Source organism: Cetorhinus maximus, chromosome 20 (genome assembly GCF_964194155.1).
Source record: "Cetorhinus maximus chromosome 20, sCetMax3.hap1.1, whole genome shotgun sequence".
In the NCBI taxonomy this organism is placed as follows: Eukaryota; Metazoa; Chordata; class Chondrichthyes; order Lamniformes; family Cetorhinidae; genus Cetorhinus; species Cetorhinus maximus.
Window position 1 is genome coordinate 26986110 of NC_135898.1, and position 27752 is coordinate 27013861.

Below are 27752 nucleotides of genomic sequence, written 5' to 3' on the forward strand. Positions count from 1 at the left end.
AAGGAAGTTAAGGATCATATAAGGTTAAGTGAAAAGGCCTATAAAGTTGCCAAAAATAGTAAACCTGAGAATTGGGAGGATTTTAGAATATAGCAAAGGAGGACCAAGAAAGTGATAAAGAAAGAATAGAGTATGAATGTAAACTAGCAAAAAACATAAACTGTAAAAGCTTCTACAGGTATGTACAAAGGAAACATTTGGCTAAGACAACCATTACATGCAGAGTCAGGAGAATTTATAATAGGTAATGGAGAAATGGTAGAGAAGCTAAATGACTACTTTGTGTCTCTTTTCACTGAGGAAGGTGCAAGAAATTTCCCAGATTTAGAGATCAAAGGGACTAGGCAGAATGAGGAATTGAAGGAAATTAGTATAAATAAGAAGGTTGTATTGGTGAAATTAATGGGGCTGGAGGCTGATAAGTCCCGGGGTCTGATATTCCACGTCCGAGTGTTGAGAGAGGTAGCTCTGGAGATAGTGGATGCATTGGTGATCATTTTCCAAAATTCTACAGATTCTGGAATGGTTCTTGCAGATTGGGGATTAGCAATTGTCACCTCACTGTTTAAGAAGGGAGGGAGAGAGAAAAACAGGATAGTACAAAACTGTTAGCTTACATCGGTAGTAGGGAAAATGCTAGCATCTATTCTAAAGGATGTGATAAAAGGATATTTAGATAATAATCTGATTGGGCATAGTCAACATGGGTTTATGAATGGGAAATCATGTTCCCATTGGAATTTTTTGAGGATGTTACAGAATTGATAAAGGAGAGTTGGTGGACGTAGTATATTTCGATTTTCTGAAGGTTTTTAATAAAATCCCCCACAGGAGGTTGATTAGCAAAATAAAAGCACATGGGATAGGAGGTAATATACTTGCATGGATTAAGGATAGGCTAACAGGCAGAAAGCAGAGAGAAGGAATAAACAGGTCATTCTCACATTGACAGGCTGTGACTAGTGGGGTACTGCAAGGATCAGTACTTGGGCCCCAGCTGTTCACAACATATGTCAATGATTTGGATGCGGGGACCAAATGTAACATTTCCATTTGCGGATGACACAAAGCTGGGCGGGGATGTGTTGTGAGGAAGATGCAAAGTGGTTTCAAGAGGAATTGGACAGACTTAGTGAGTGGGCAAGAACATGGCAGATGGAATATAACGTGGAAAAATGAGAGATTACCCACTTTGGTAGGAGGAACAGATGTGCAGAGTATTTCCTAAATGGTGAGAGATTAGAAAGTGTAGATGTACAAAGGAACCTGGGTGTCTTGTCCATAAGTCACTGGAAGCTAAGATGCAGGTGCAGCAGGCAATTAGGAAGGCTAATGGAATGTTAGCCTTTATCACAAGAGGATTTGAGTACAGGAGTAGTGAAGTCTTGCTTCAATTGTATAGAAGCTTGGTCAGACCGCACCTGGAGTACTGTGTGTGGTTTTCGCCCCCTTACTTCAGAAGGGATATTATTGCCATAGAGGGAGTGCAGTGAAGGTTCACCAGACTTGTTCTGGGGATGGCAGAACTGTCCTGTGAAGAGAGATTGGGGAAGCTGGGTGTGTGTTCTCTAGAGTTTTGAAGAATGAGAGGTGAGCTCAATGAAACGTACAAAATACTTAAAGGGACAGACAAGGTAGGTGCAGGTAAGATGTTTCCCCTGGTTGAGGAGTCTAGAAATAAGGGGGAAGCCACTCGACAAAGATGAGGAGAAATTTTTTTTACTCAGAGGGTTGTGAATCTTTGGAATTCTCTACCCCATAGGGCTGTGGAAGCTCAGTCATTGAGCATGTTTAAAGCAGAGATTGACAAAGGGATATGGGATAGTGTGGAGGGGAAAAGTAATTGAAATTAATAATCAGCCATGATCGTATTGAATGGTGGAGCAGGCTCGATGGGCTGAATGGCCTACTTCTGCTCCTCTGTCCTTCGTATTATTATAACAAGAGTTTCTAATTTTCACGTTAAAGCAAGTAAGATACTTCAAAGAGTCATCAGTGGAGGCTGGTAATGGGGACTTTAGACTTGAGGTAGGATGGTGAAATCAAAAAAATGGCCTGATTCTCACCCCTTCTCTGACATCTCTGAGTGGGCTATTGTGTGAAGACTAACCACCTGGGCTGAAGTTTGAGAGGCCTGCCTGTGTCTGGTTCATTATGCCCCATTACAGCAGGCCCCTCCCAGGTTACAGGCAGAGACTCAATGTTTAGTTCATTCTGACGATGTGGGCATGGCTGGCATTTATAGTCCAAGTTTGTCATGCTAGAGTGGGGCTGGAACCTCTCACAGGTCTAACTGGATCAGGATGTTGATCGGGAAGGGTGGGGGGATGGGGTTCCTTCCCTGAGCCAGATGGATTTTACTGACGATCTTGCAGATCGATGGTCAGTTTTATTGGTACCAACTTTATATTCTTTTTTCCCGTTTTTTTTTTAAACTGGTCAAATTCTCAAACTGCCATTGTGGGATTCAATTCTCTAGATAAATCTAAACCTCTCAATTACTGGTCTAGTTACAGCCCCCTATAGAGTCTTACCTAACAGTTTTCTACATTCTCTCTCTCTCCATTTTCCCCACCAGGTTCTCGTGCTTACTCCAACAAGGGAACTGGCAATTCAAGTGGCGAAGGATATCAAGGATATAACCAAGAAGCTCTCTGTCTCTTGTTTTTATGGTGGAACACCATATGTTGGACAGAGTAAGTGTTCAGAATTCAAAAGTATTGACAATGATTTGCTTCTGCTATCTAATGATAAATATGGTGTGTATTTCTTCTCTGAGGGGTTGGGGGTACAAACTGACACCAGCATCTCTTCTGCAAAGCCATCTCGTGAAGAAATGGAGATATAATAACAATTTATACTTGTATTGTGCATTTAACGTAGGAAAATGGCCCAAGTTGCTTCACAGAAGCATTTCTTTTATTTGTTCTTGGGATGTGGGCATTGCTGTCTAGGCCAGCATTTATTGCACAACCCTAATTGGGGATTAAAATTTGACATTGATCCACATAAGGACATTTTGGTACAGACAATCGAAGGTAGGTCTTAAGGATCATCTTAAAGGAGGAAAGAGAGGCAAAGATAGGAGTAGAGTGGACCATTTAGCCCCTCGAGCCTGTAACACCATTGAGTGCGATCATAGCTGATCTCTGACCTCACTCCAGATATTTACCACCTTGCCCGTATTCCTTAATGGTTTTAGTCAACAAAAATCTTATCAATCTTAAATTTAAAATTAAGAATTAATTTTGCATCAGTTGCTGTTTACGGAAGAGAATTTCAATCTTTTGCCACTCCTTGTATGTAAATGTTTTCCCTAATTTCATGCCTGAGAGGCCAACCACTAATTTTTAGACTATCCCCCAGTTATAGAGTCCCCAATCAGTCCAAATAGTGTGTCTCTATTTAGCTGAGCTGTTCCTGTTGAGACCTTCAAAACTTTAATCAAATCACCCCTTATCTTCTAAATTCTAGGAAATATAACCTTAGTTTGTGTAATCTTTCCTTGTAATTTAACCTTTGGAGTTGTACCCCTCCAAGGCCCAAACATCTTTCCTAAGGTCTGCTACCCAGAACTGTTCACAGTAACTCCAGGTGTGGTCTAGCCAGGCCTTTGTACAGCTGAAGTATGACCTCTACCCCCTTGGATTCTAGTCTTCTAGATATAAAGGCTGGCATTTCCTAAGTCTCTTTGGACATCCACTGTTTCTTCTGTTCACCAGTTAGAAAGTATCCTGCTTTATCCCTTTTCGCTCCAAAGTGGATGACCTCACATTTTTCTACATTGTGAACTATTTGCTGCAGTTTTTGCCCATTCACTTAAGTTTTTGTTAAATGTTATGATTTCACCTACATTACTGCCTGTCCTTGTATCATCAGAAAACGTAGATATGTGGCTTTCTATCCCATCACCTAAGTTGTGAATAAATATGGTGAACAGAGATCCTTGAAGGGAAGTTTGCCAGTGGAACCCTCTGTTGCTCAACCAATTTTCAAACCATGTCAATAATTTGCCTTGAGTTCCATGAGCTTCGATTTTAGCTAAGTTTCTTATGAGGGACTTTATCAAATACCTTCTGAAAGCCCATATAAATAACACCCATCGATATTCCCCTACCCACTACAGTCAACTCTTCAAAAAATTCAATCAGGTTTGTCAGGCATGATCTGCCTTTTACAAATTCATGCCATCTGGATCAGTGAAAATTTTTAAGGTGTTCAGTCACACTATCCTTAATTTGCAGACTAGAAAATTCCCAACAGCAGATGCTATCTGGCTATGGTTCCTTGATTTCCCTCTGTCACGACTCACTGGGGATAGTGTGCTGCAGTATCAAGCCCCACTACTCCCCGAGCCATGACAAATGTGAAAAGTTTGATCAAACCACCTAATTGTCCAATTTAGGTTAACAATACGAGCAGCAGGTTTGTAAACTTAATAAGTAAATAACTGTTTATTAAACAAATTGTCTTTAGCCAGTGGCAAAAGAAAAAAAATATGAACTGCTAATTTCTAACTCTATAACTTAAACTCTACCCCTCTTTAAATCCCCATACACACACATACAAGACACACGAAAACATGGATTTTAAGGGTGGGATAAAACAGTTCAATAGCATCAATTCCAGAGTGCAGGAGTCGATGGGTTGATTTTGATCGATGTCTTCCAAATTCCTTTCAGTCCTTTGTTTATGACACGAGGTGCTCTTCCAGCACTTTCAGTATTTAGTTCACTGGTTGAGCAATTGCTTTCAATGTCTCGAATGGTGATTTTCCCCTTTTCCTCTTGACAGGGGTTTTTCAGAGAGAAAGGTTATAGAGATTGGAGGAAAAGGGGTAAAAAACAGCTAGCTATTATTGTAGAACTACTGGGGTCTTATACACAGGAGAAAGAGGTTCGAGGTCTTTTCTCTTTTCAGGCTAGGAGCTTTTCTGCTGCACTGCTCTCTCTCAAACCTAGTCACCTGGTCAGGAGCCAATTAAAAATGTTGTTGCCAGGCAGTTCCCCATTAGACCGGACTCCTCCTCGGCACCATCCTGTCTTTCATGGTACACTCTGTTCCAGGACAGCAATATTGTATATACATGTCTTTCAAACTGCAGCCATTGTAATTTTAATCCACAGTCCAACAGAAATAAAAAGATACATTCTTTACACCTCTCTCATCTTTCTTAAATACAAGAGTGATGGGCTCAGTCTTCCAATCTAAAGGAACATTTCTTGAATGGAGGGAACTTTAGACACCTGCAATGTTCTCATCTGCTTCCTTAAAATCCTGGGATGGACCTATCTGGCCCTGGGGATTTGTCACTCTTTAGTGCTATTAATTTCTTCATTCCCGTTATTTTGGTAATGTTAAACCTAGTGGTTAATCCTTTTCCCTGATTCAATATATGTTTCTTTGGGATCTCTGGCATGTTGTCTTCATCCTTTATTGTGAATACTGACACTTACTTAATTATTGAACATGTCTGTCATTCCCTTATGTTCCCTTATCAAATTACTTAAATTCAGACTCCTAGTAGTTTTTGTGTCTCATTTCAAACACTATGTTGAACTCAATCAAATTCCAAACTTGTGACCTCTACCATCTAGAAGAACAAGGACAGCAGACACATGGAAACACTACCACCTGAAAGTTCCCCTCCAAGTCACACACGGCCCTGACTTGTAACTATATCTCCGTTCCTTCACAGTTGCTGGGTCAAAATCCTGGAAATCCCTCCCTAACAGCACTGTGGGTGTACCTACACCACATGGACTGCGGCAGTTCAAGAAGACAGCTCACCACCACCTTCTCAAGGGCAATTAGGGATGGGCAATGAATGATGGCCTAGCCAGTGACCCCTGCATCCCATGAATAAATAATTTTTAAAATTATAGTCGCAATTCGATAAATAATGTTATTCAAGGAGGGCCAAAGGCTAAGTAGTGGGGTTTTGAAAGTGCAGTTGTAAATGAATTTTGTGTTATGGACAGTGTGGTTATTTGATTTAAAGAGCCCTGATTTCTTCTCTCACCACCTGTCCGTAAACAGAAAGGTATTTTGATTTACTTCACACTTTATAAGTGGTGGCGTATTTCCCAACCCCTCTATTTTGGTGTGATCCACAGCAAACTTGCGATCGGGTAAACTCGGAGGGTTAGTTTACTCGCACATACTCGAAACGTGGTCGCTATGTAGTCCCCAGTGTATTCATAGCATAATGGAAGGATAGAAAAAAAAGATTCACAGGGCATAGACCACAGAGCAAACAATTATTGTTTCACGTGAGTCAAGAATCAAATGTCCAATGTTATATTCCTTCACAGAGTTCTGTAGGTTGAAAACTGATGCTGGATATTTCACTCTTCCATGACGAGATGAATCAGTCTTGTAGGTGATGGTACAAAGTAGAAACAGTGTAGATGGGGGCCAGGCATTCAAACCTGGACAGAGCCCTTTTTCTGTGCTGCTGCTCAATAGATGGAAGATGGCAGACTGATTTGCAATACAGCAAGACAGTGTAACTGGTTTTGCCAGCAAAGGGGGCCATGTCACATGACTCTCACCTCTCCACTTGGGTTTTGACAAAGGGTGTATATCCCTTTCTGTGGGTTCCTGAGATTGTTAACGCTATAACCATTAAGAACTTGAAAGGAAGGTTGCAGGGCTCTTTGTCCTAGCAGACTGTCAGACTCTGATTGGCTAGGTTTGCTTTATGAAATGTAAATGACCTTTGTTTGATTCCCTTTGAATTTGGTCTCTGCAGCCGTCAGGGCTTGTTAGCACCCCTTCAGAGATAACGAGGTGCAGATTTCTTCGATACTGCCAGGTTAATTCTAATTGTTCGAAGGTCACAGCCAGAGTGAGGTCTTAGCCCCATTTCAATTTGGGGAGAATTTTTTTCAAGGTCAGATACAGGAGAAATTGGGGTTGTGGGCAGAGAGTAATACATGAAATTGATCAGTGATTGCCTTACATGTATACAATAAGAATAGTGAGGGCGTGTGAAATGACAAGGTCAAGTTGGTGGCCCTAAATAGGAGTTGGGGAATTTACATGGAGGGTAAGATTAAGTGAGGATCAGAGGGCAGTGAACTCAGAAGAGAGAACATGATGAGTTGAGCTGTAGATTGGAATCATCGAGATGTGTTATACATTCCAGAGGATGAGGGAGGAAAACAATGAAGATAGCTCATTGGTAAAATTTTTATTGTACTTGGAAGGGTCGTAGAAACTGGGAATTCTGAATGAGCGGCAAGAGGGATAGAACAGAGTGAGATGCTCAAAAGGAGAGTAATATGCCCGAGGAGTAAGGAGAGAAATTAAGTTGTTGTTTAGTGATCAGAGTCAAACCAGCACCACAGTGGTCTTCATGGGACAAGGTATGGCCAGGTGGGAGACTTAATTTAGGGAAAAGGTACCATTGCCCCTCAGCCAGGAGACTGCCAAGATTATCCCCAAACTGGTGCTCTGGGAAGGTGCACCTATTCTAGTGCCGACATTGATTCCTTAGAACAAATTGACAGGGAATACTGTGTCATCGGCCAGGGCTCGAATTCAACTCAGTACTGGCAGTAAACGGCCATTTTGTTGTGTGCCAACTTGTTTCTTTTTTTCATTCTTTCATGTGATGAGTGTCGCTGGCAAGGCCAGCATTTGTTGCTCATCTCTAGTTGCCCTTGAGAAGGTGATAGAGGGCCACTTTCTTGAACCACTGCAGCTCATCTGGTGTAGGTACATCCACAGTGCTGTTAGAAAGTCCTTTTAAGGTAGTTAATTGTTTGATTCCTGGTGAAGTAATGGGCATTGTTTCATGACTAAACCTGGTTATATGAGAAATGTGCTTCGTTCAGATGGGATGCACAGAGGGAGTTACAGTTGAATTGTCTTTTAGTGGACAGCATTCGTAATGGCATCGATATTCTGGTGGGGACACCCGGGAGGATCAGGGACCATCTCCAGAACATGAAAATTGACCTGTCTAAACTGAAGCACGTGGTCCTGGATGAAGTGGATCAGATGCTGGACATGGGCTTTGCCGAGCAGGTGGAGGATATTCTGAAAGTTGCATACAAAAAAGGTGGGTCGTTCTTTTTCTTTCCTCTCTGTTTTTAGCTTCTGTTATTTGGTTGTTAGAGTTTACTTCTGAAACAATCTGAGCCTGTACCATAGCACCTTGTTGGGACAGAGTTTTGTGCTGCCAACCTGCTCTGGAACAGTGTAGACCAATAAATTGCATTCAGATAGCATCTTTAATATTTTCAAACTGTCCAAGGCACTTCATAGGAGTGATTAACTGAGAAAGTTTGGTACTGAGCTGCTTAAAGAAATATTAGGATGGGTCTGTCAGAGGACAGGTTTAGGGAGGGAATCCCAGATAGCTGGAACAAAGAAATTGGGGATGTGAAAGAATTGGAGGAGTGCAGAGATTTTGGAAAGTTGTCGGGGTGGAAGAGATTATGGTGGTAGAGAGAGACTTGGTGGGATACAGACGACAGAATTTTGGATAAGATGAAGTTTATGGAGGAACCAAGGTGGGAGGCTGACCAGAAGAGGGGAGGCTGACCAGAAGAGCTTTGGTTCACTCAAGACAATAAGTAGAAAATGGCATGGATGAGATTCAAAACATCAGCTTTAGAATCATTAAAAATCACCACTCCCAATTAAAAGAGAAAGAAACAAAAATGGATGACATGAAATATTGGACCTGATGGAGGATAAGAAAGAAGCTAAAGCAAATAGATGATCAGAAATACCAGGAATTGAATAAAAAGCTTAAACAATGTGTTGAAGAGGAGGGAAAGCAGATGAACAAAAAATGTGAAGGAATAGAAAACGGTAAAAGCACAGACTTGGGAACAGTGCATAAAGACATGAGGGAAATCACAGGAAAAGTTGGGTGTACATCTGGCGGATATATAAAAGGGAAACATGGTCCCTTTCCATGATAATTTCCCCAAGTGCTTGCAAGATGAACTGAATAGTTACAAGACTTATTTGAGGACAACAGCCAGCTAACAATTAAGAAAAATATAGATGGCCCAAAGATCATGAAAGATGAAGTAAGAACAGCAATAAATAAGATGAAAAACAATAAAGCCAAAGGCCCAGATGAAATAATAATTGAACAAATTAAAAGTTTAGAAGACTTTGGAATAGACAAAGTGACTCGCCTTCAATGAAGTTTACAATATGGGAGAAATCCTAGAAGACTTAAGTCAATATTAATTGCGGTCTCTAAAAAGACTGGAGCAATTGAATGGGGTGGTGGGACTGACATATGAGGAGAGATTGAGTCGATTAGGATTATATTTGCTGGAGTTCAGAAGAATGAGGGGGGATCTCATAGAAACCTTTAAAATTCTAACAGGACTAGACAGGGTAAATGCAGGAACGATGTTCCCAATGGTGGGGGAATCCAGAACCAGGGGTCACAGTCTGAGGATATGGGGTAGACCATTTAGGACTGAGATGAGGAGAAATTTCTTCACCCAGAGAGTGGTGAGCCTGTGGAATTGGTTACCACAGAAAGTAGTTGAGACCAAAACATTGTATGTTTTCAAGAAGGAGTTAGATATAGCTCTTGGGGCAAAAGGGATCAAAGGGTGTGGGGAGAAAGTGGGAGCAGGCTATTGAGTTGGATGATCAGCCATCATAATGAATGGCGAAGCAGGCTCAAAGGGCTGAATGGCCTACTCCTGCTCCTAGTTTCTATAAGAATAAAGATGTCTTACTGCAATTATATACAGCCTTGGTGAGACTGCACCTGGAATATTGTGTACAACTTTGGTCTCCTTACCTAAAGAAAGATATACTTGCCACAGAGGGAGTGCAACGAATGTTCACTAAGTTAATTCCTGGGATGGAGGGATTGTCCTCTGAGGAAGGATTAAATAGCCTGGGCCTTTATTCTCGAGTTTAGAAGAATGAGAGGTGATCGCATTCAAACATACAAAATTCTGACAACGCTCGACAGGGTAGATGTAGGAAGGACGTTTCTCCTGGCTTTGTGGGGGGTGGGTGGTAAGGTCTAGAACCAAGGGACACAGTCTCAGAATAAGGGGCAGGCCATTTAGGACTGAGATGAGGAGGAATTTCTTCACACACAGGGTGGTGAATCTTTGGAATTCTCTGACGCAGAGGGCTGTGGAAGCTCAATTGTTGAGTATATTCAAGGCTGAGATTGATGGATTTCTACGTATTGAAAACATCAAGGGATATGGGGACGGTGCAGGAAAATGGTGTCGAAGTAGATGATCAGCCATGATCTAATAGAATGGCGGCTCGGGCTTGAAGGGCTGAATGGCCTACTCCTGTTCCTATTGCTTATATTCTTATGTAAGATGGGGAAATGTGCTGCTCGTCAGGGTCTTTTGTTGTTTTATGCACACGCCTCTCCTATAAGACCTTGTGTTAACTTGACCATCAGTTCATTAGATAAGCTTTTGAAATCCTTGTGCCATCATTTTTGTTGATTCTTGCATCCTGCCTGATGATCCTACATCTAACTTGGCATATGACACAGGAGGTTCATTAATGGGTCGGGCATCAGGTGTGAACCCTGCTGCTTGTGATCCTTCTATAACTCAATGATGCTTCTCACTTGTGATTTTCATTGATTTTGATGAAAAGTGCTTCTTGTTGATGAAATGTAATTTCTGTTTTTCCCTCGCAATAAGATTCCAAAGACAATCCTCAAACACTCCTCTTCTCTGCAACCTGCCCTCCCTGGGTTTACCAAGTTGCAAAGAAGTACATGAAAGTACAGCACAAACAGGTTGATCTCATCGGAAAACGGACTCAGAGGGCAGCTACAACTGTTGAGGTAAGTTTGAACATGGGGGAAATGAGTTTCAACTGAAACTCAGTTCACTGATGTCGATAGATTTGGAATAATCAACTGGGGAATGCTTTTCGGCAGCATTCAAATCTATGTCTGGGTCTCTTTGTTAAAAAGGTTGCAAAAGTAAACCTAAATGGCTGAACTAGAAGCATTGTAAGAAAAGTATTTAAGATGAGTGTTTTTCTAAGTATAAAGCTAATTATTGAGTGAAAGAGTAGGGATGGGTATAATAAGGCAACAACTGAAGAAAACTAAATGCTAAAAAATCTTTAAGATGGGGAGGTGATGGCGTAGTAGTATTGTCGCTAGACTAGTAACCCAGAGACCCAGGGTAATGCACTGGGGATACGGGTTCAAATCCCACCACAGCAGATGGTGGAATTTAAATTCAATAAAAATCTGGAATTAAGTCTAATGATGACCATGAAACCATTGTCGATTGTTGTAAAAACCCATCTGGTTCACTAATGCCCTTTAGGGAAGGAAATCTGCCGTCCTTACATGGTCTGGCCTACATGTGATTCCAGACCCACAGCAATGTGGTTGACTCTTAAATGCCCTCTGAACAAGGGCACTTAGGGATGGGCAATAAATGCTGGCCTAGCCAGCCACACCCACATCTCATGAATGAATGAAAAAAAAAGAACACAGATTTTAGACAGGTGTTGCAATGAAATAGTTTTTTCACCTCTGTTGGGACCTTTAAGGGATTTAGAAGATTATAGTTGAACATGACAATGTAGCTAAAATGCTTCATAGGAAAATGCTTCCTCAGAAGCCCTCAACTCGTTTAAAAGGTGACTGGATATGCACCTGAAGTCCTGTAACCAAGGGCTACGGGCCAAGTGCTTGAAAATGGGATTAGGCTGGGTGGCTCATTTTTCTGCTGGCGTGAACATGATGGGTGAAGTGGCCTCCTTTGCCCTAAATTTTTCTAAATTTTCTAAATATCAGAAAAGGAGGAATATGCAGGGATGTGGGGAGAGGGTGGGGGAATGGCAATCACTTCCTCAACCTGCTGCACCACCTTCATTAATTTATGCACATGTACCCCCAGGTCTCTCTCTTCCTGCACCTTCTTTGGAATTGTATCTTTTATATTGCCTTTTGTTATTCTTCCTACCAAAATGTATCACTTCACACTTCTCTGCATTAAATCTCATCTGCCACACATATGCCCATTCCACCAGCCTGTCAATGTCCTCTTCAAGTTTAACACTATCCTCTTCACAGTTCACAATACTCAAGTATTGCCTCAAATGCAAACTTTGAAATCGTCCCTATACACCGAGCTCTAGGGCATTAATATAGATAGGCAATAATACTGGAAACTTGTGCTCCAGAACTAACCACACCTGTAGCCAAATGGTTCCAGTACAGCTATTATGTGGAAAATTGCCCAGATATGTCCTATCCACAAAAAGCAGGGCAAATCCTATCCAGCCAATTACTGCTCCATCAGCCCAGCCTTGATCATCAGCAAAATGATATAATTAGTAAAGTGATGGAAAGTGTCATCAACAGTGTTATCAAGCAGCACTTGCACAGCAGTAACCTGCTCACTGACGCTCAGTTTGGTTTCTGCCAGGGCCACTCAGCTCCTGACCTCATTACAGCCTTGTTCAAACATGAATTCAAGAGGTGAGGTGAGAGTGAATGCCCTTGACATCGAGATAGCATTTAGCGAGTGTGGCATCAAGGAGCCAGAGCAAAACTGGAGCCAACGGGAATCCAATCCTCCTCCTTGACATTCAGTAGCATTACCATCACTGAATTCCCCACCATCAACATCCTGCGGGTTACCATGGATTGGAAAGGACCAGCCATATAAATACCATACAAGGTTTTAGAAACAAGAATTGGGGGAAAAGAATTAATCGGCACTTAGAGAGGTTTGATGTAATTAAGGAGAGCCAGTATGGATTTGTAAAAGGTAGATTATGCTTCAGACTATGCTAATGTTGAATTTTTGATGAGGTAACAGGGAAGGCTGATGAAAGGTATATGGTGGATGTTGTCTATAAGGATTTTAAGAAAACCTTTGATAAAGTGCCACATAAAAGGCTGGTTAACAAAATTGAGGCTCCTGGAATAGGAGGGTCAGTGTCCAATTGGATAAAAAGTTGGCTTTAGGACAGAGAACATCGAAATGTGCTGAATGATTATTTTTCAGACTGGGGGGGATAGTCTTCCCCAAGGATAACTTTTTTTTTTGCAATAAATGATTTGGATCTTGGAATACAGAGTAGAATTTCAAAATTTGCTGATTATACCAAACTTGGAGAAGTGGCAAATAGTGAGGATGATAAGAATTGGCTGCACCATGATATAGGCTAGCAGAATGGGCAGGTAAGTGGCAGATGGGGTCGTTCTCCTTGGAGCAAAGGAGATGAAAGGGAGATTTAATGGTGGAAACACAGATTTAAAGTTTTGGGCAAGAGATGCAGGGGAATGTGAGGAAGAACCTTTTTACTCATCGAGTGGTAATGACCTGGAACTCGCTGTCCACGGGGATAGTGGAAGCAGAAACAATCAATGATTTCAAAAGGAAATTGGATTGGCACTTGAAGGAAATAAACCTGCAGGGCTACAGGGATCGAACTGGGGAGTGGGGCTGACTGGATTGCTACGCGCAGAGCCTTTATGGGAGTCTGGGTGAGTAACTCGGACCTGATTCCCAAAGCCTGTCCACCATCTACAAGGCATAACTCAGGAGTTTCACTTACCTGGAACAGTACGACTCCAACAAGACTCTAGAAGTGTGCCACCATCCAGGGCAAAGCAGCCAGCTTAATCAGCATCCCCTCCATACGAACATACAAAATAGGAGAAGTAGACCATTTGGCCCCTTGAGTCTGCTCCATCATTCATTTTTACTCTGGATTGGTCATTGTCCTTTTCCACCGGCAACTTAAACCTTAAACTACGATTACTGTTGCCTAAATGTTCCCCTCTTGATCCACTTCGTTCCCCAGAACCAGATCCATCAATAACTAGCTTCCTGTTAGGCTGGAAACATACTGATCTAGAAAATTCTGAACGCAGTTCAGAAATTGTTATACCTGGCCCAGGTGTATTTAATGCTGACACTGAGGAGCCAAACCCATTACTCTGCCTAATATCACTCAAAAGCATCAACCTGAAGGAGAGTATTAAACAACTGGGTTTCAGTTTGTTGCCTCTGGATGATTGTTGTGTGCTGAAGCCTTTTTTAGATTTGTGTTCCTGCCACATTGAGTGGGTATTGCCCAGGGAAGGGAATACTGAAGGGCACAGGATTACTAGAAAAACCCTGGCCAGCATTTACTATGGTTAGTGCAATTGGAGGGTCTGGGATTAGGATCGGCAAATTTAAAACTGCAGGAGAAAGGTTGACCAGGAATTTGGGGATTCGGATAAGCCCGGTCCAGTTTTCCAGGGTTGGGCAGTTGTTGCATTGACTGAAGATCTATATGCTTGATTTATCGAATGAAAAGCAATTGGTGGAAATTAGTTGTAAGTGGAACGTTAAGTATCATGTAATAAAGTGCCACCAAAGGAAAAAATATGATCAGACTTTAGCCCTTTCCCCTCTGCTCTCTCTGGTGCTGCATGAAAATACCCATTCCTTAGACTGACAGTGTTTACAACAGTGCTGTCCAAGTGTTGTTTAGCTGATTTGTACCAGGTCACTCTAGTGAGCATACGCAAGACCATTGTGCTTCAGTGTTATGCAGTACATTTGTTTTTTGATCCCTATTTTTAACCATGGTGTCACAGCTCAGCCTGCCTTTTGCAGACACTTCCCACATTGTTTGGACACACTTGCTGTTTTGCTCTAATACACAGTATGAAACTTGCAAAGGCTTGTAATTAGTTTTACTGAAAACCCTACACACCATACCAGGGTTGGTCAGTTGTTGCATTTACTGAATTAGGTCTTTGGTCACTGGCTTCAATATCTGTTCACATTCTTGGATTCAGGTCTGAATTGAGGAGTAGAACCCGTAGCCAAAGTCCTTAAACTCATTTTATTTTCTCTTTCTGCCAGCATTTGGCCATAGAATGCCATTGGACACAGCGAGCAGCAGTCATCGGTGATGTCATCCAGGTATACAGCGGCAGTCATGGGCGAACTATCATCTTCTGTGAAACAAAGAAGGAAGTAAATGAGTTGGTGATGAACACCTCAATAAAACAGGTACTGCATCCTTTCTGAGCTTGACTGAACTCTCTCCCAATCTTATACCATGTTATATAGCAATAGATCTGTTCTTACTGGTACTGTACCCCAGTATAATACAGTGACAGATCTGTACCCACCATTGCTGGGTGTTCACACAGTTAACCATGTAATCAACTTTCTCCCAGGGTTCCTGTGATAACACTGCTTTTAAGAACGTAAGAAATAGGAGCCATTCATGAGATCATGGCTGATCTACTTCAACACTATTTTCCTGCACTATCCCCGTATTCCTTGATATTTTTAATATGTAGAAATCTATCAATCTTAGCCTTGAACACTCTCAACATCAGCCTGCATGTCCCCCTGGGGCAGAGAACTCCAAAGATTCACCACCCTCTGAGTGAAAAAAATCCTCCTCATCTCAATCCTGAATGGCCTGCCCCTTATTCTGAGACTGTGTCTTTGGTTCTAGAACCCCCCAGCCAGGAGAAACGTCCTTCCTATGTCGACCCTTGTCGAGTGTTGTCAGAATTTTGTATATTTGAATGAGATCACCTCTCATTCTTCTAAACCCCAGAGAATAAAGGCCAAGGCTATTTAATCGTTCCTTATAGGACAATCCCTCCATCACAGGAATTAGCTTAGTACACCTTTGTTGCACTCCCTCTATGGCAAGTATATCTTGTCTTAGGTAAGGAGACCAAAACTGTACACCATACTCCAGGTACGGCCTCACCAAGGCTCTATATAATTGTAGTAAGACCTCTTTACTCCTATACTCAAATCCTCTTGTAATAAAGGTCAACATACCATTTGCCTTCCTAATTGCCAGCTGTACCTGAATGTTAGCTTTCAGTGACTCATGAGCAAGATACCCAAGTCCCTTTGAAGTTCAATACTTTCCAGCCTCTCACATTTAAGAAATACTCTATTTCTGTTTTTCCAACCTGATATTTCTCCACATTGTATTCCATCTGCCAAATTTTTGCCCACTCACCTAGCCTCTCCTAATCCCCTTGAAGCATCTTTGCGCCCTCCTCACAACTCACACTTCCACCTAGTTTTGTGTCGTCTGCAAACTTAGAAATATTACGTTTAATCCCCGCATCCAAATCATTGAAATAACATTTTGTTGGGTTACTCCACACCTTCATTTCACTTAACTAAGTTTGTGGTACTTTCTGCAGGATGCTCAGTGCTTACACGGGGACATTCCACAGAAACAGAGAGAGATCACGCTGAAGGGATTCCGGGATGGCTCCTTCGAGGTGCTGGTTGCCACCAATGTGGCTGCCCGTGGCTTGGACATTCCAGAAGTAGACCTGGTAATACAGGGCTGCCCACCAAAGGTAAGTTAGTCGGGTGGAATTTTTTTTTAATTAACGGGATGTGGGCATCGCTGGCTAGGCCAGCGTTTATTGCCCATCCCTAATTAATGTTGAGAGGTTGGTGGTGAGCTGCCTTCTTGAACTGCTGTAGTCCCTGTGGTGTAGGTACACCCACAGTGCTGTTAGGGAGAGAGCTCCAGAAATTTGACCCAAAGCCTGTGGACCACTCACTTCTAAATTGGTTTGTGAATTCTCCTACTGATTTCTACAAGCATTCTTTAAACGGTATTAGTTTGTCTGAGCATTGTGTAAAAATCGAACTTCTGAGACTAAATTTTTAGTCAAAAAGTAGGGGGTTGACTTTTATGTGAGAAATATTTTCAAGGGGTTGAAATCTACCCTCTCCCGTTGTCTCGCTATCGCAGAGTTGCCAAGTTGGAGAGTGTCCCCACCAACCCGGTCCTCAATAGGAGTCAAGAAGTATTTATATTATTGAATTTTTATTTATAAAATAATAACTTCCATAGTGACAGGTGTTAATTTATATACATTAAATTTATCAAATTCATCAAAAACAAAGCCATACATGCAAATTTATACAATTTCAATCAGCTTTTTCACAGCACAGAAAAGAATACTAATCAGCCGAGCATGTACTGAGTATATATTAAAATCTATAAAAATCACCCTCCTCCTTGTCTTCAGAATCTAATAACATGTCCCAGTCTGCTTTTTGAATGGCAGCATCATGTGGATCATCGACATCATCTTCATCAACAATTACATGGTCTTCGGCCATGTCATTCCCCAAGTAATCATCATCTGTGCCATCAAGTGCATTGGATATCCCATGTTTCTTGAATGAATTGTCGACAATCTCCATTCTGATTTCACCCCAGGCCTAAACAACCATTTAGAGGGTTGCCACATTGGAGTCCGTGTGCTACCTTCCTTGGTGAATGTCTTCTCTCACCTGATCACCAGCCATTCCACTTTTTTCTCACGCAATCCTTGAAGGGCTTGTTTAGAGAGGCATCCAGTGGTTGAGCAAGGCTAGTTAGACCCCTGGGAATCACTGCAATATCACCGTTTTGCAATCTGATTTCAACAGCATCATTGACAAGGAGTGAACTAAACATGTCCCATGTGAGAAGACTTCCTCCTGGTTCAAACTTTCCTCAGCCATATTTCAAGCCATCTTCATCCATGAATCCTTTATCGCGAACGTGGACAATTTGGGAATTACTGTTTTGGGAGGGTTTTTCGCTTGAATATCACCAGTGGCTTAAGCATTGTCCCGTCGGACATACACAGCAGCACAACGGTGAATCTACCCTTTTCATGGCCAGTTGTCTTCACTAACACTGTTTTCCCTCCAACTTTGCTAACCATTTGACTGGCTGTCATGTTAAAATTCATGGGCGTCTCATCCATGTTCCCAATACAGGCCCATCTGTACCCATTCTTTTGTCGATGTTTGATTACAAACCAATGAAATGCAATAAGCCTATCATCAAATTCTGCTGGGAGATGCTGTTAAATCTTGGCCTTCTGTTGCTGTACCAAATCGTTTTTCTTCCATAAACTTGGTGCACCACCCAGGGCTGTCTTGCAATGGCTAATTTTCTTGTTTCAGAGTGAAGATTTGGATAGCTCTGCAAGAAACTGAGTGTCCACTTTAGCGATTTTCATTGATGTACTATGCAATATAATTTCCAAGTGCAGCCACATGCTAGGCTTTCCGCTGTTTACACATTTAATCTTAGGCATCTGCCTAAACTGTGTAGAGAGCTTCTGTCAATCTTTAACGTTCTTCTCCGATATCTTGAATTCTCTCGCTGCTGCACAATTATTTGTCTGCTCTGCAATCTCAACAATTTTAAGTTTGATAAAAAACAAAATATTGTGGATGCTGGAAATCTGAATTAAAAACACAAAATGCTGGAAATCAGGTCTGGTAGCATCTGTGGAGAGAGAAACCAAGTTAACGTTTTGGTCCAATATGACTCTTCAGAACTGCAGAGAGGTAGAAATGTGATGGCATTTAATGATGGCAAATGTGGACATTTAAGAGTCAACCACATTGCTATGGGTCTGGAGTCACATGTAGGCCAAACCAGGTAAGGATGACAGGTTTCCTTCCCTAAAGGACATTAGTGAACCAGATGGGTTTTTACAACAATCAACAATGGTTCTATGGACATCATTAGACTTGTAATTCCAGATGTTTTTATTGAATCCAAATTCCACTATGATGGGATTCGAACCTAGGTCCTCACAGCGTTACCCTGAGCCCCTAGATTATTAGTCTGGTGAAAATACCACTACGCCACTGCCTCCCCGCTATAAGTCCAGAAGGCTGTAAAGTGCCTGATGGGAAGATGAGGTGCTGTTCCTCCAGTTTGCATTGGGCTTCACTGGAACATTGCAGCAGGCAATGACAGACATGTGGGTGTGAGAGCAGGGTGGTGTGTTGAAATGGCACGCGCTAGGAAGGTCTGGGTCATGCTTGCGCACAGAGCGAAGATGTTCGTCAAAGCGGTTTTGCTTTGTTTAGTCTCCCCAATGTAGAAGAGACTGCATTGTGAGCAGCGAATACAGTAGACCAAATTGAAAGAAGTGCAAGTGAATTGCTTCACCTGGAAGGAGTGTTTGGGGCCTGGTGAGTTAAAGGAGCATGCGTTACACCACCTGCGATTGTATGGGAAGGGTGTGAGGATTTGGGGTTGATGGAGGAATGGACCAGGGTGTCACAGAGGGAACATTCCCTTTGGAATGCTGACCGAGGGTGGGGGGGGCAGTGAGGGGAAAATGATTGGCGGTGGCATCATGCAGGAGTTGGCAGAAATGGCCAAGGGTGAAACTTTGAGTTTGGGGGCTGGTGGGGTGGAAAGTGAGGACAAGAGGAACTCTTGAGAGGGAAGGAAAGGAGTGAGAGCAGAAGAGTGGGAAACGGATCGGATACAGTTCAGGGCCCTGTCGACCACAGTTGGGGGGCAGCTTCCTTTAATGATGTGAGTAGATTTGCACCAGGGCGATTTTGACTTCAGTGGCGAGTGGGTGGTAAGTAGAAAGAGTTTGGATTTTTTGGCCTAAGTCGATGGTCAACTTATACATGAGATCGACCATTACTCAAGTATTTGTGGTAATTGACCTAAACTTGGAGCTTAATGTTCGAGATCTTTTGTGACAAGCTCCAGACTTTGTAGTGAGTTGAATGGTGAGAGGGTTGCTTAGGCACCCCACCCATTCTATATTCCCCCAAATGAATTGTTAAACATTTTGTTGGTTGATGTGATTTGCTATAATTAAGTTCTTGGAAGAAGTTTTTCTTCGTTCTAATTTGATCAATCTCTGATTTAGGATGTGGATTCCTATATTCATCGGTCTGGTCGTACAGGTAGAGCTGGGCGCACAGGGGTCTGCATCTGTTTTTATCAGCGTAAGGAGGAGGACCATCTGAGATTTGTGGAACAGCAAGCTGTAAGTACATTTTAATGTGAAGTGTGTTGTACAGTGTGCTTTAGATAAGTGATGATAATGAAAGCTTTGTCCCAGCGAATGTGAAGTTGTCCTTAACCAGCAGCGAACAGAAACAATAATATTGATTTCAACCATGAGAACTTGTCTGATTTTGTGAATGTTCCAGCCTTTTCTGTTCCTGATTAAAGCCAGATGCTTGCTGAATGCTCCCCCACTCAAGTTTAGTAATTGAACATCGCTCTTTCCTCTCAGGTGTTTATCACTCAGGTTCAGTGCCCTGCCTGCTACTTCTCCTTCATTGCCTCACCCAAATGCCAATACCAACCTCCCTACTCCCATTCTCATCTAATGCCCAGGTTGCACTTTCCAGGAAGGATGACTGGGTAACCCTGGAGCATTGGGTAAATGTGACACCTCTGCCCTGAGCGTGTCCAGTTACATCTGCACTGACTGAGGGGCATTAGACATGGCACGTTCCTGATTATACAGCTCAGCTACTGACTGGTTGGCATAGTGAGTTTACCAAAGACCTTTTTTGTCATAGTGAAGTAATGCTTCAGCATTGTTGTTTTTAGTTGAATATTATGTTTGTTACCTGATATATGATGTTTTCCCTAAACATCTGCCCCCACTATTTATACATATGTAGAGTTGTTCATGAGTCTTGGTGAGCGACCTTCAAGCTGCAAGTTGATATTTCATTGTTGTGAACTGTGGGATCAGATGCAGCAGAACTTGGATACAGAGTCTGTCTTCCTGTACTCTGCCTGCTTTCCATCACCAGCCATCCTGTTTCCTCTCTGAATCAGATTGCAGCTTTGGTGTGTGAATCAAGGCAGTTCTGTACTACAGACATCCAAGAGCTGGATTGAGATGACCCACTTGTTCAGTGCAGGGTCATGGGCAGCAGATTGAATTCCTCCCTGATGGAGCTGGCCTGGAGTTGAGCCTGGATGTCAGAGTTGAGAGGCAAGTGTCTAATCCACAGTTTCGCTACTTCCCCTTTACCGGCATAATTTCTGCTGTGATATTTTTCAATATTCGCAGCAAACGAGATTGACTTCATTTCCCTTCTCTGAAGTAAGCAAGGTGGATAAAAATTTCTTGCAAAAACTAATCTAATTAAGAAGGGAAACTGTAGCATTTGAGATTTGTTGCTTTTTTACATAATTCCATTTTGTGCTTTGTCCTTGAAGGGTTTGACATTCAAACATGTTGGAGTTCCGACGGCCACTGACATTGTCGAAGCTTCCTACAAGGATGCCATCCGGTAACATGGGATTTCAGCTTAATACCTGCAGGGCTCCTGAATCCTGGCTGCCAATGCCTGCCTTTGTAATGATCTGAAGCTCAACATGGGCAGTCAGAGGGAGGGGTTCCAAAGGGGGCCAGAGCTTGAGTTGGGCAAGGATTTGAGTTCAGTATTTGAAATGAGGGAATCAATGGGATCTGATGAGGATAAATGGGTCCTAATGCTGGGAGGCTGAACATGGCAGTCGTAAGGGTGGAAAGAGGTTTGTAGCCTGGCAAGGAGGGTAACCAAAGTGTTGCTTAAAATGTGATTAGTGCAAGGCAAGGCTACAGCTAGGCACTTATAGTTTAAGTAGGTTTTCAGAATCCGTGATCTGTGATGGCTTTCCCTGCTTGACAGAATCCGGGTTGGTAGCCAAGCTGAATAACCAGTAGGTGTTGACTGTTCATGCTTAGTGTTGTAGGGTGGCTGCGTTGTACTATCAATGATAGGGTTGATCCACAGACACTTCTTGGGTGGAAACTTTAAGTTTATTTACAATATACTCAGCAGCACCTACATGTGTGCTTTCAACTCCAACTCCATCTCTGCACTGTCTGCTGTGGTAGCCCGTGCTACTCTCCTATTGGTTACTACAGACCATGTGATCTCTCCTAACAAGTATTATTCTTAAAGGTACACTACACTTGGTATACCAAGTGATCATAGTTTCCCATTGAGCCACACCAAAATACTTTCCCTCTGTCATAAGGTCAGCAGTGGGGATGTTCGCTGATGATTGCACAGTGCTCATCTTTCATGACTCCTCAGACACTGAAACATGTCAATTTGCAGCAAGTGCTGGACAGTCTTCAGGCTTGGGCTGATAAGTGGCAGGTAACACTTGTGCCACACAAGTTCCAGGAAATGACCATCTCCAACAAGAGAGAATCTAACCATCACCCTTTGACATTCAATGGCATTACCGTCACTGAATCCCCCACTATCACCATCCTGGGGGTGAGGGGGGGGTTACCATTGACCAGAAACTAAACTGAACTGGCCTCTTTCTGTGCCATAACTTTTCTATGGTACTGTGGCTGCAAGATCAGGTCAGAGGCTGGGAATTCTGTGGAGAGTAACTTACCTCCTGACTCCCCAAAGCCTCTCCTCCATCAACAAGGCACAAGTCAGGGGTGTGATGTAATACTCTCCACAAGGCTCCTTCAACAGCACCTTCTAAACCCACGACCCCTTAGAAGGACAAGGGCAGCAGAGACATGGGAATACCACCACCTGGAAGTTCCCCTCCAAGCCACTCACCATCCTGACTTGGAAATATATCACTCTTCCTTCACTGTCGCTGGGTCAAAGTCCTGGAACTCCCTCCCTAACCACCTGTACCTACACCACATGGACTGCAGCGGTTCAAGAAAGTAGCTCACCACCACCTTCTCAAGGGCAGTTGGGGATGGACAATAAATGCTGTCTAGCCAGCAATGCCCAAATGTCAAAGAATAAATGAACAAAAAATAATTCACATTTTTAGGGAGTTGGGTTTTAAGTGGGTGGTGGGGGAGTGGAGATTGGGTGGGGTAGAGATTAGGTTAGTATGAGAAATATTGACAAGTAAATGAGTGATAAAGCTGGTGGGAGAATCAGTCAATTTCACCAGCTAATCACTTTTGCATTTGTGTTTAAAAGATCTTTGGATTCCATTCCGGCAGCAGCAATCGAACGATTCCGTCCAGCTGCAGAAAACCTGATTGAGCAGCGAGGAGCACTGGAGGCTTTAGCTGCTGCATTGGCACTTATCTCGGGGGCAAAGAGCATTGAACAGCGCTCCCTCCTTAACTCAGATGCGGTAAGCATGGCTGCACCCGAATGAAGCTCATTCCTTATTGTGGCACAGAGCCCCTTCAGGGCATGGGGAGCAGTTTCATTAGTGATGCAGTATTACATCGGATATAGCAGCCTGCACTGAAAGTGTCTGATCATTACCTCCACCCCACCACAAGACTGGGAAAGAAGAATATGAACCAGATTTCAACTCCTGTCCCTCACCAAAATATATATCTCAATTTTGATCTGTCCACTGGTGAAGAGTCTCAATCCTCACTGAACAGGGCCACACAAATGAATGGGCAGTTTTCAGGGTACTGGAGAGCTGCCAGCACTGGGGAACTGTATCCTGGTGGTAATCAAGATCCAGTCTCTTGCCCTGTCCTTCACGTGCACAATCTCGCAGGATATTACAGACTCTGTAACCTATTGACAACCTGCACTTTAAAGCTTGTACTGCCAGAGACCCTGCTGGACAGGTGTGGACTCCAGCCTGCCACCACCACCTGCCAGGCATGCTGCAACAGAGAGACACTGCCATAGAGTTTACAGCACACCCACTGAACCATTCATCCCATTATATCTGTGCCAGCCTTTTGCCACAGTGATCTAAAACCAATTGCACTGCACTGCTGTCTCCACATAGCCCTGTATCAGTCCCAAACCAATCCCACTGCTCCCTGTATCAGTCCCAAACCAATCCCACTGCTCCCTGTATTAGTCCCAAACCAATCCCACTGCTCCCTGTATCAGTCCCAAACCAATCCCACTGCTCCCTGTATCAGTCCCAAACCAATCCCTCTGCTCCCTGTATCAGTCCCAAACCAATCCCACTGCTCCCTGTATCAGTCCCAAACCAATCCCACTCCTCTCTGTATCAGTCCCAAACCAATCCCACTGCTCCCTGTATCAGTCCCAAACCAATCCCACTGCTCCCTGTATCAGTCCCAAACCAATACCACTGCTCCCTGTATCAGTCCCAAACCAATCCCACTGCTCCCTGTATCAGTCCCAAACCAATACCACTGCTCCCTGTATCAGTCCCAAACCAATCCCACTGCTCCCTGTATCAGTCCCAAACCAATCCCATTGCCGCCTGCCCCCCCTCCCCCCCCCTTCAAACATATCAATCCCACTGCTCTCCTGTAAACTAATCCCTTCTCTCTCGCCATTGCCCTGTATCAATTGCAAACCGTACCACTCTAGCTATGACCCTGCAGAGGTAGGAGGACCACCTCTGGCTGACCCTGGCTCATTAAGGCTACTTGCAGTATTGGGAGGTTCACACATGGACTTTGAAACAGAAAATTATACAACACCTGGCCCAGCTGATCCATGCTGCTGTTTGTTCTCAATGTCAACCCTCCTGCCATCTTATTTCATCTTGCCCTATCAGCATATCTTTCTTTTCTCCCTCATGTGCTTATCCTTAAATACATCAATGTGATTCTCCTCAACTATTCCTTGTAGTAGTGAGTTCCACATTCTAACCACCCTAACAGAGTTAATGTTTCAAGTTCAGTTCTGAAGAAGTCATATTGGACTCAAAACGTTAATTCTGTTTCTCTCTGCACAGATGCTGTCAGTCCTGCTGAGTTTTTCAGCATTTGGTTTTTATTTCAGATCTCCAGCATCTGCAGTATTTTGCTTTTAATTTCTGTCCCTCTGGAAATGAACCCCAACACCATGTTTTTTATTTTTTCTGGCCTTAGTAACTTGCATCATTACTGACTGTGTTATCAGATCCCTCTGCTTCTATACCCCACTTAGACATTTAGTCACCATAAGAACATAAGAAATAGGAGCAGGAGTGGGTCATTTGGCCCCTCAAGCCTGCCTCACCACTCAGTAAGATCATGGCTGATCTGTCCCACTCCTTTTTCGTGCCAGCTCCTCATAGCCCTCAAATCCTTGAAATTTCAAAAACCTACCTTCCTCCTCTTTAAATACTTTCAGTGATCTAGCCTCCACAGCTCTCTGGGATGGAGAATTCGAGACATTCACTACCCTCTGAGAGAAGAAATTCCTTCGCAGTTCAGTTTTAAATGAGTGCCCCCTTATTCTGTAATTATGTCTCCTAGTTCGAGATTCCCCCACTAGTGGAAACATCTTCTCAACATTGACCCTGTCAAGCCCCCTCAGAATCTTGTATGTTTCAATAAGATCACCCCTCATTCTTCTAAACTCTAATGAATAAAGGCCTAACCTGTTTAGCTGTTCTTGATAAGTCAATCTCTTCATCCCAGAATCAGCCCAGTAAATCTCTTTTGAACAGCCTGTGATCCCAGTCTAGCCTTTCTTAAATACGGGGATCAATACTGTACACAGTATTCCAGGTGCGGCCTCACCAATACCCTGTACAGTTGTAATAGGGCTTCCCTATTTTTAGATTCCAACCCCCTAGCAAATTGTATATGGCTCCTTATTCCTCCTATTGATACCACCTCATACTTAACCTATATTAAAATTAATTTGCCATTTCGTATCCATTCTGCAAGTTTGTTCATGTCTTGTATTTTGTCATGGTTTTCTTCAATATTAACTGTACCCTAACCCAATGTTGGTCTCGTCCACACTTCTGATTCCTGAGTCCAAATCATTTTTGTAAATGATGAACAACAGTGGTCTCAGTACCAATCCTTGTAAAACACCACTTCCCACCCTTTAACCCCAGTTTCTGGATTAGTTTTAGCCAGTTTGCTATCCATTCTGCTACCTGCCCCGTGATTCCATGTGCTCTGACCTTAGTCATGAGACCTTATCAAAGGCCTTTTGCAAATCCAAAATGAGGAACTATCTTGAATAAAATTTCCTGTGCAGTTCATGAGCATGCCAAAGCTATTTCTTTCAGATCTAACATGTTCTAACCAAAAATGATTGATTGCTCTTATTAGATATGTGTGGATCTGTTTGTTTGCCTTAATTAACTTGGAGATTAACACACACATTCTGTCTCAGGGGTATACAACAATGGTGTTGGCTTGTTCAACCGAGATGCACAATATCGGCTATGCATGGCGAGGGCTGAAGGAACAGCTGGGCGAGACAGTGGAAAGCAAAGTGAAGAGGATGAGATTCCTAAAGGGTAAAATGGTACGTTGGAAATGTGCAGGTAATGTGCTGCAGCATTTAAAGCCTTCAAATCAGACAAGTCTGTAGCTATAAGCCGGAGCTGTATGCAGTCTATGATCCCTGGAAGAATGACCAAGCAGCTCAGTTCAGCTCTCATTTCTAGTACCTAAGCAATCTGTCCTGTTTTAATTTCGGGGGCTTGGAGGTTTGGAAAGGTTTGTTTCGAGTATGGCATTGGTGGATAATTCCTAAATGAGAACACATAGGTTTAATGGTGGGGGGTGTTAACAAGAACAGGGGTTTACACTTTGTGCAGTTCCATGGTGCTCACTTTCACAGTCTGCAAATGTCAGATACTTGTAGGCAGTGCACAGGATGGTTACACAATGCTGTGTTTGTGGTGTCAAGCAGAATCTGACATTCTGCATATTTCTTGAGGAAAGGGGAAAGCTAGGAGTTGGTATTGTGGTTGGCAAATAAAAAATGGTGTCTTGGCCATGTTGTGGTGGAGCACTCTTTAAGGTGGATCTCGGACATGGGCCCAGTACACTGCCCAGATGACTGCTTATTGCTGATGATTTTAGCATGTTTCCCACACCAGGGCTCAAACGGGACCTTTCTAGGATGGCAACTGCACACAGAGCTTCCTGTCAGTGTATCTCAAAGATTTATCAATCAGATCCCAGTGGTATTTGCCCTTTCTGCCCTTGTATTACCAGTGCTGTGATTTGGGTGGTTTTCTTTCCCTGTGGGCATTTGTGTTGTATGTTCAACCTTTCAAATAAAACTCAACCATTAAAAAACAAAATAGTGTAATATTAATTTCAGGTGCAAGTTCAATGGAAAAACTTACTGGGATCTGAGATTTTTTTGGAATGGGGCATTCCTGGCAGAAGAAGCCAAACCTAAATTGTGATCTTGCATAAGTGCCCCACTTCCTCAGTGTGCTGGAATGGACTAACTCCTTATGTATCTCCTTGTTCAGGGTGTGTGTTTCGATATTCCCGAAGATTCTCTGGAAGTCTTGAAGGTATGTTCACCTGTTAATTCTTGACAACATGTCAGCTTTTTGCTGGCACAGTTATCATTTAATCAAAGACTATTTATTGTGAAAACCAATGTGTCTTACAACATAACAGGATAAGGCCATTCAGCCGGTCAAAACTCATTTCTCTCATACCTTAACTCTCTCATTGAAGCCAATCCCTCTAGTACTGTAACTCTCCCATTGAAGATAGTCCAAGTATCCAGTGTGCGTTGGGTTTTCATGGTATCTGGTATGAGTTGGGGTTTCCCAGTATTCCTGACCGCTGTCCCAAGCAGGGTATCCTTCATATTCTGAGTGAACTTGCTGTATATTAACAGGGTTGTGGTGTCTTTCACAGGCAAGCTGGCAGGACAGTCGTCGCTGGCAGCTCACTGTCGCAACTAAGTTACCAGAGCTGGAGGAGGATAGACGAGATGGAGGGTCCAAGTTCAGGAAGCATTCCTTCAACAGAGGAGGAGGATTCAACAGGGGTCAGAACGGCAGAGGCATGAAGAGAAATTTCAATAGAGCATTCGCCTGGTAGTGGGGTGTGAACAGGCGCATGCCAAACCTCGCACTTTTATATAAGTCATCTGACTGCCCCACTTCCTGATTTAAAGGCTGCACTGGGCTGTGCGTGACAGACTTGTGTATTCCTGCGTTATTTTAAATGCACAGGACACTGGCTGGAATTTGTTGGATAACAGCTGGGTGCTGGAATCAAGGGATCATTTACTTGGATGTTGCAGAAAAATTAAAAAGTGTTCCTTTAA

General features: G+C 42.9%; 1 protein-coding gene across 1 annotated transcript in view; it reads left to right on the forward strand.

Annotated features, from left to right (window-relative positions):
* Positions 1–27752, forward strand: part of ddx21 (DEAD (Asp-Glu-Ala-Asp) box helicase 21) — a 42608-nt gene extending 14856 nt beyond the window's left edge. The window contains exons 5-15 of the mRNA XM_078565810.1: positions 2579–2696; positions 7883–8068; positions 10668–10813; positions 14862–15011; positions 16184–16345; positions 19688–19807; positions 21004–21077; positions 22743–22902; positions 25839–25973; positions 26938–26982; positions 27338–27752. Of these exons, the coding sequence (XP_078421936.1) occupies positions 2579–2696; positions 7883–8068; positions 10668–10813; positions 14862–15011; positions 16184–16345; positions 19688–19807; positions 21004–21077; positions 22743–22902; positions 25839–25973; positions 26938–26982; positions 27338–27523 (1482 nt within the window). The 3' untranslated portion in view covers positions 27524–27752. The remainder of the gene's footprint in view (positions 1–2578; positions 2697–7882; positions 8069–10667; positions 10814–14861; positions 15012–16183; positions 16346–19687; positions 19808–21003; positions 21078–22742; positions 22903–25838; positions 25974–26937; positions 26983–27337) is intronic.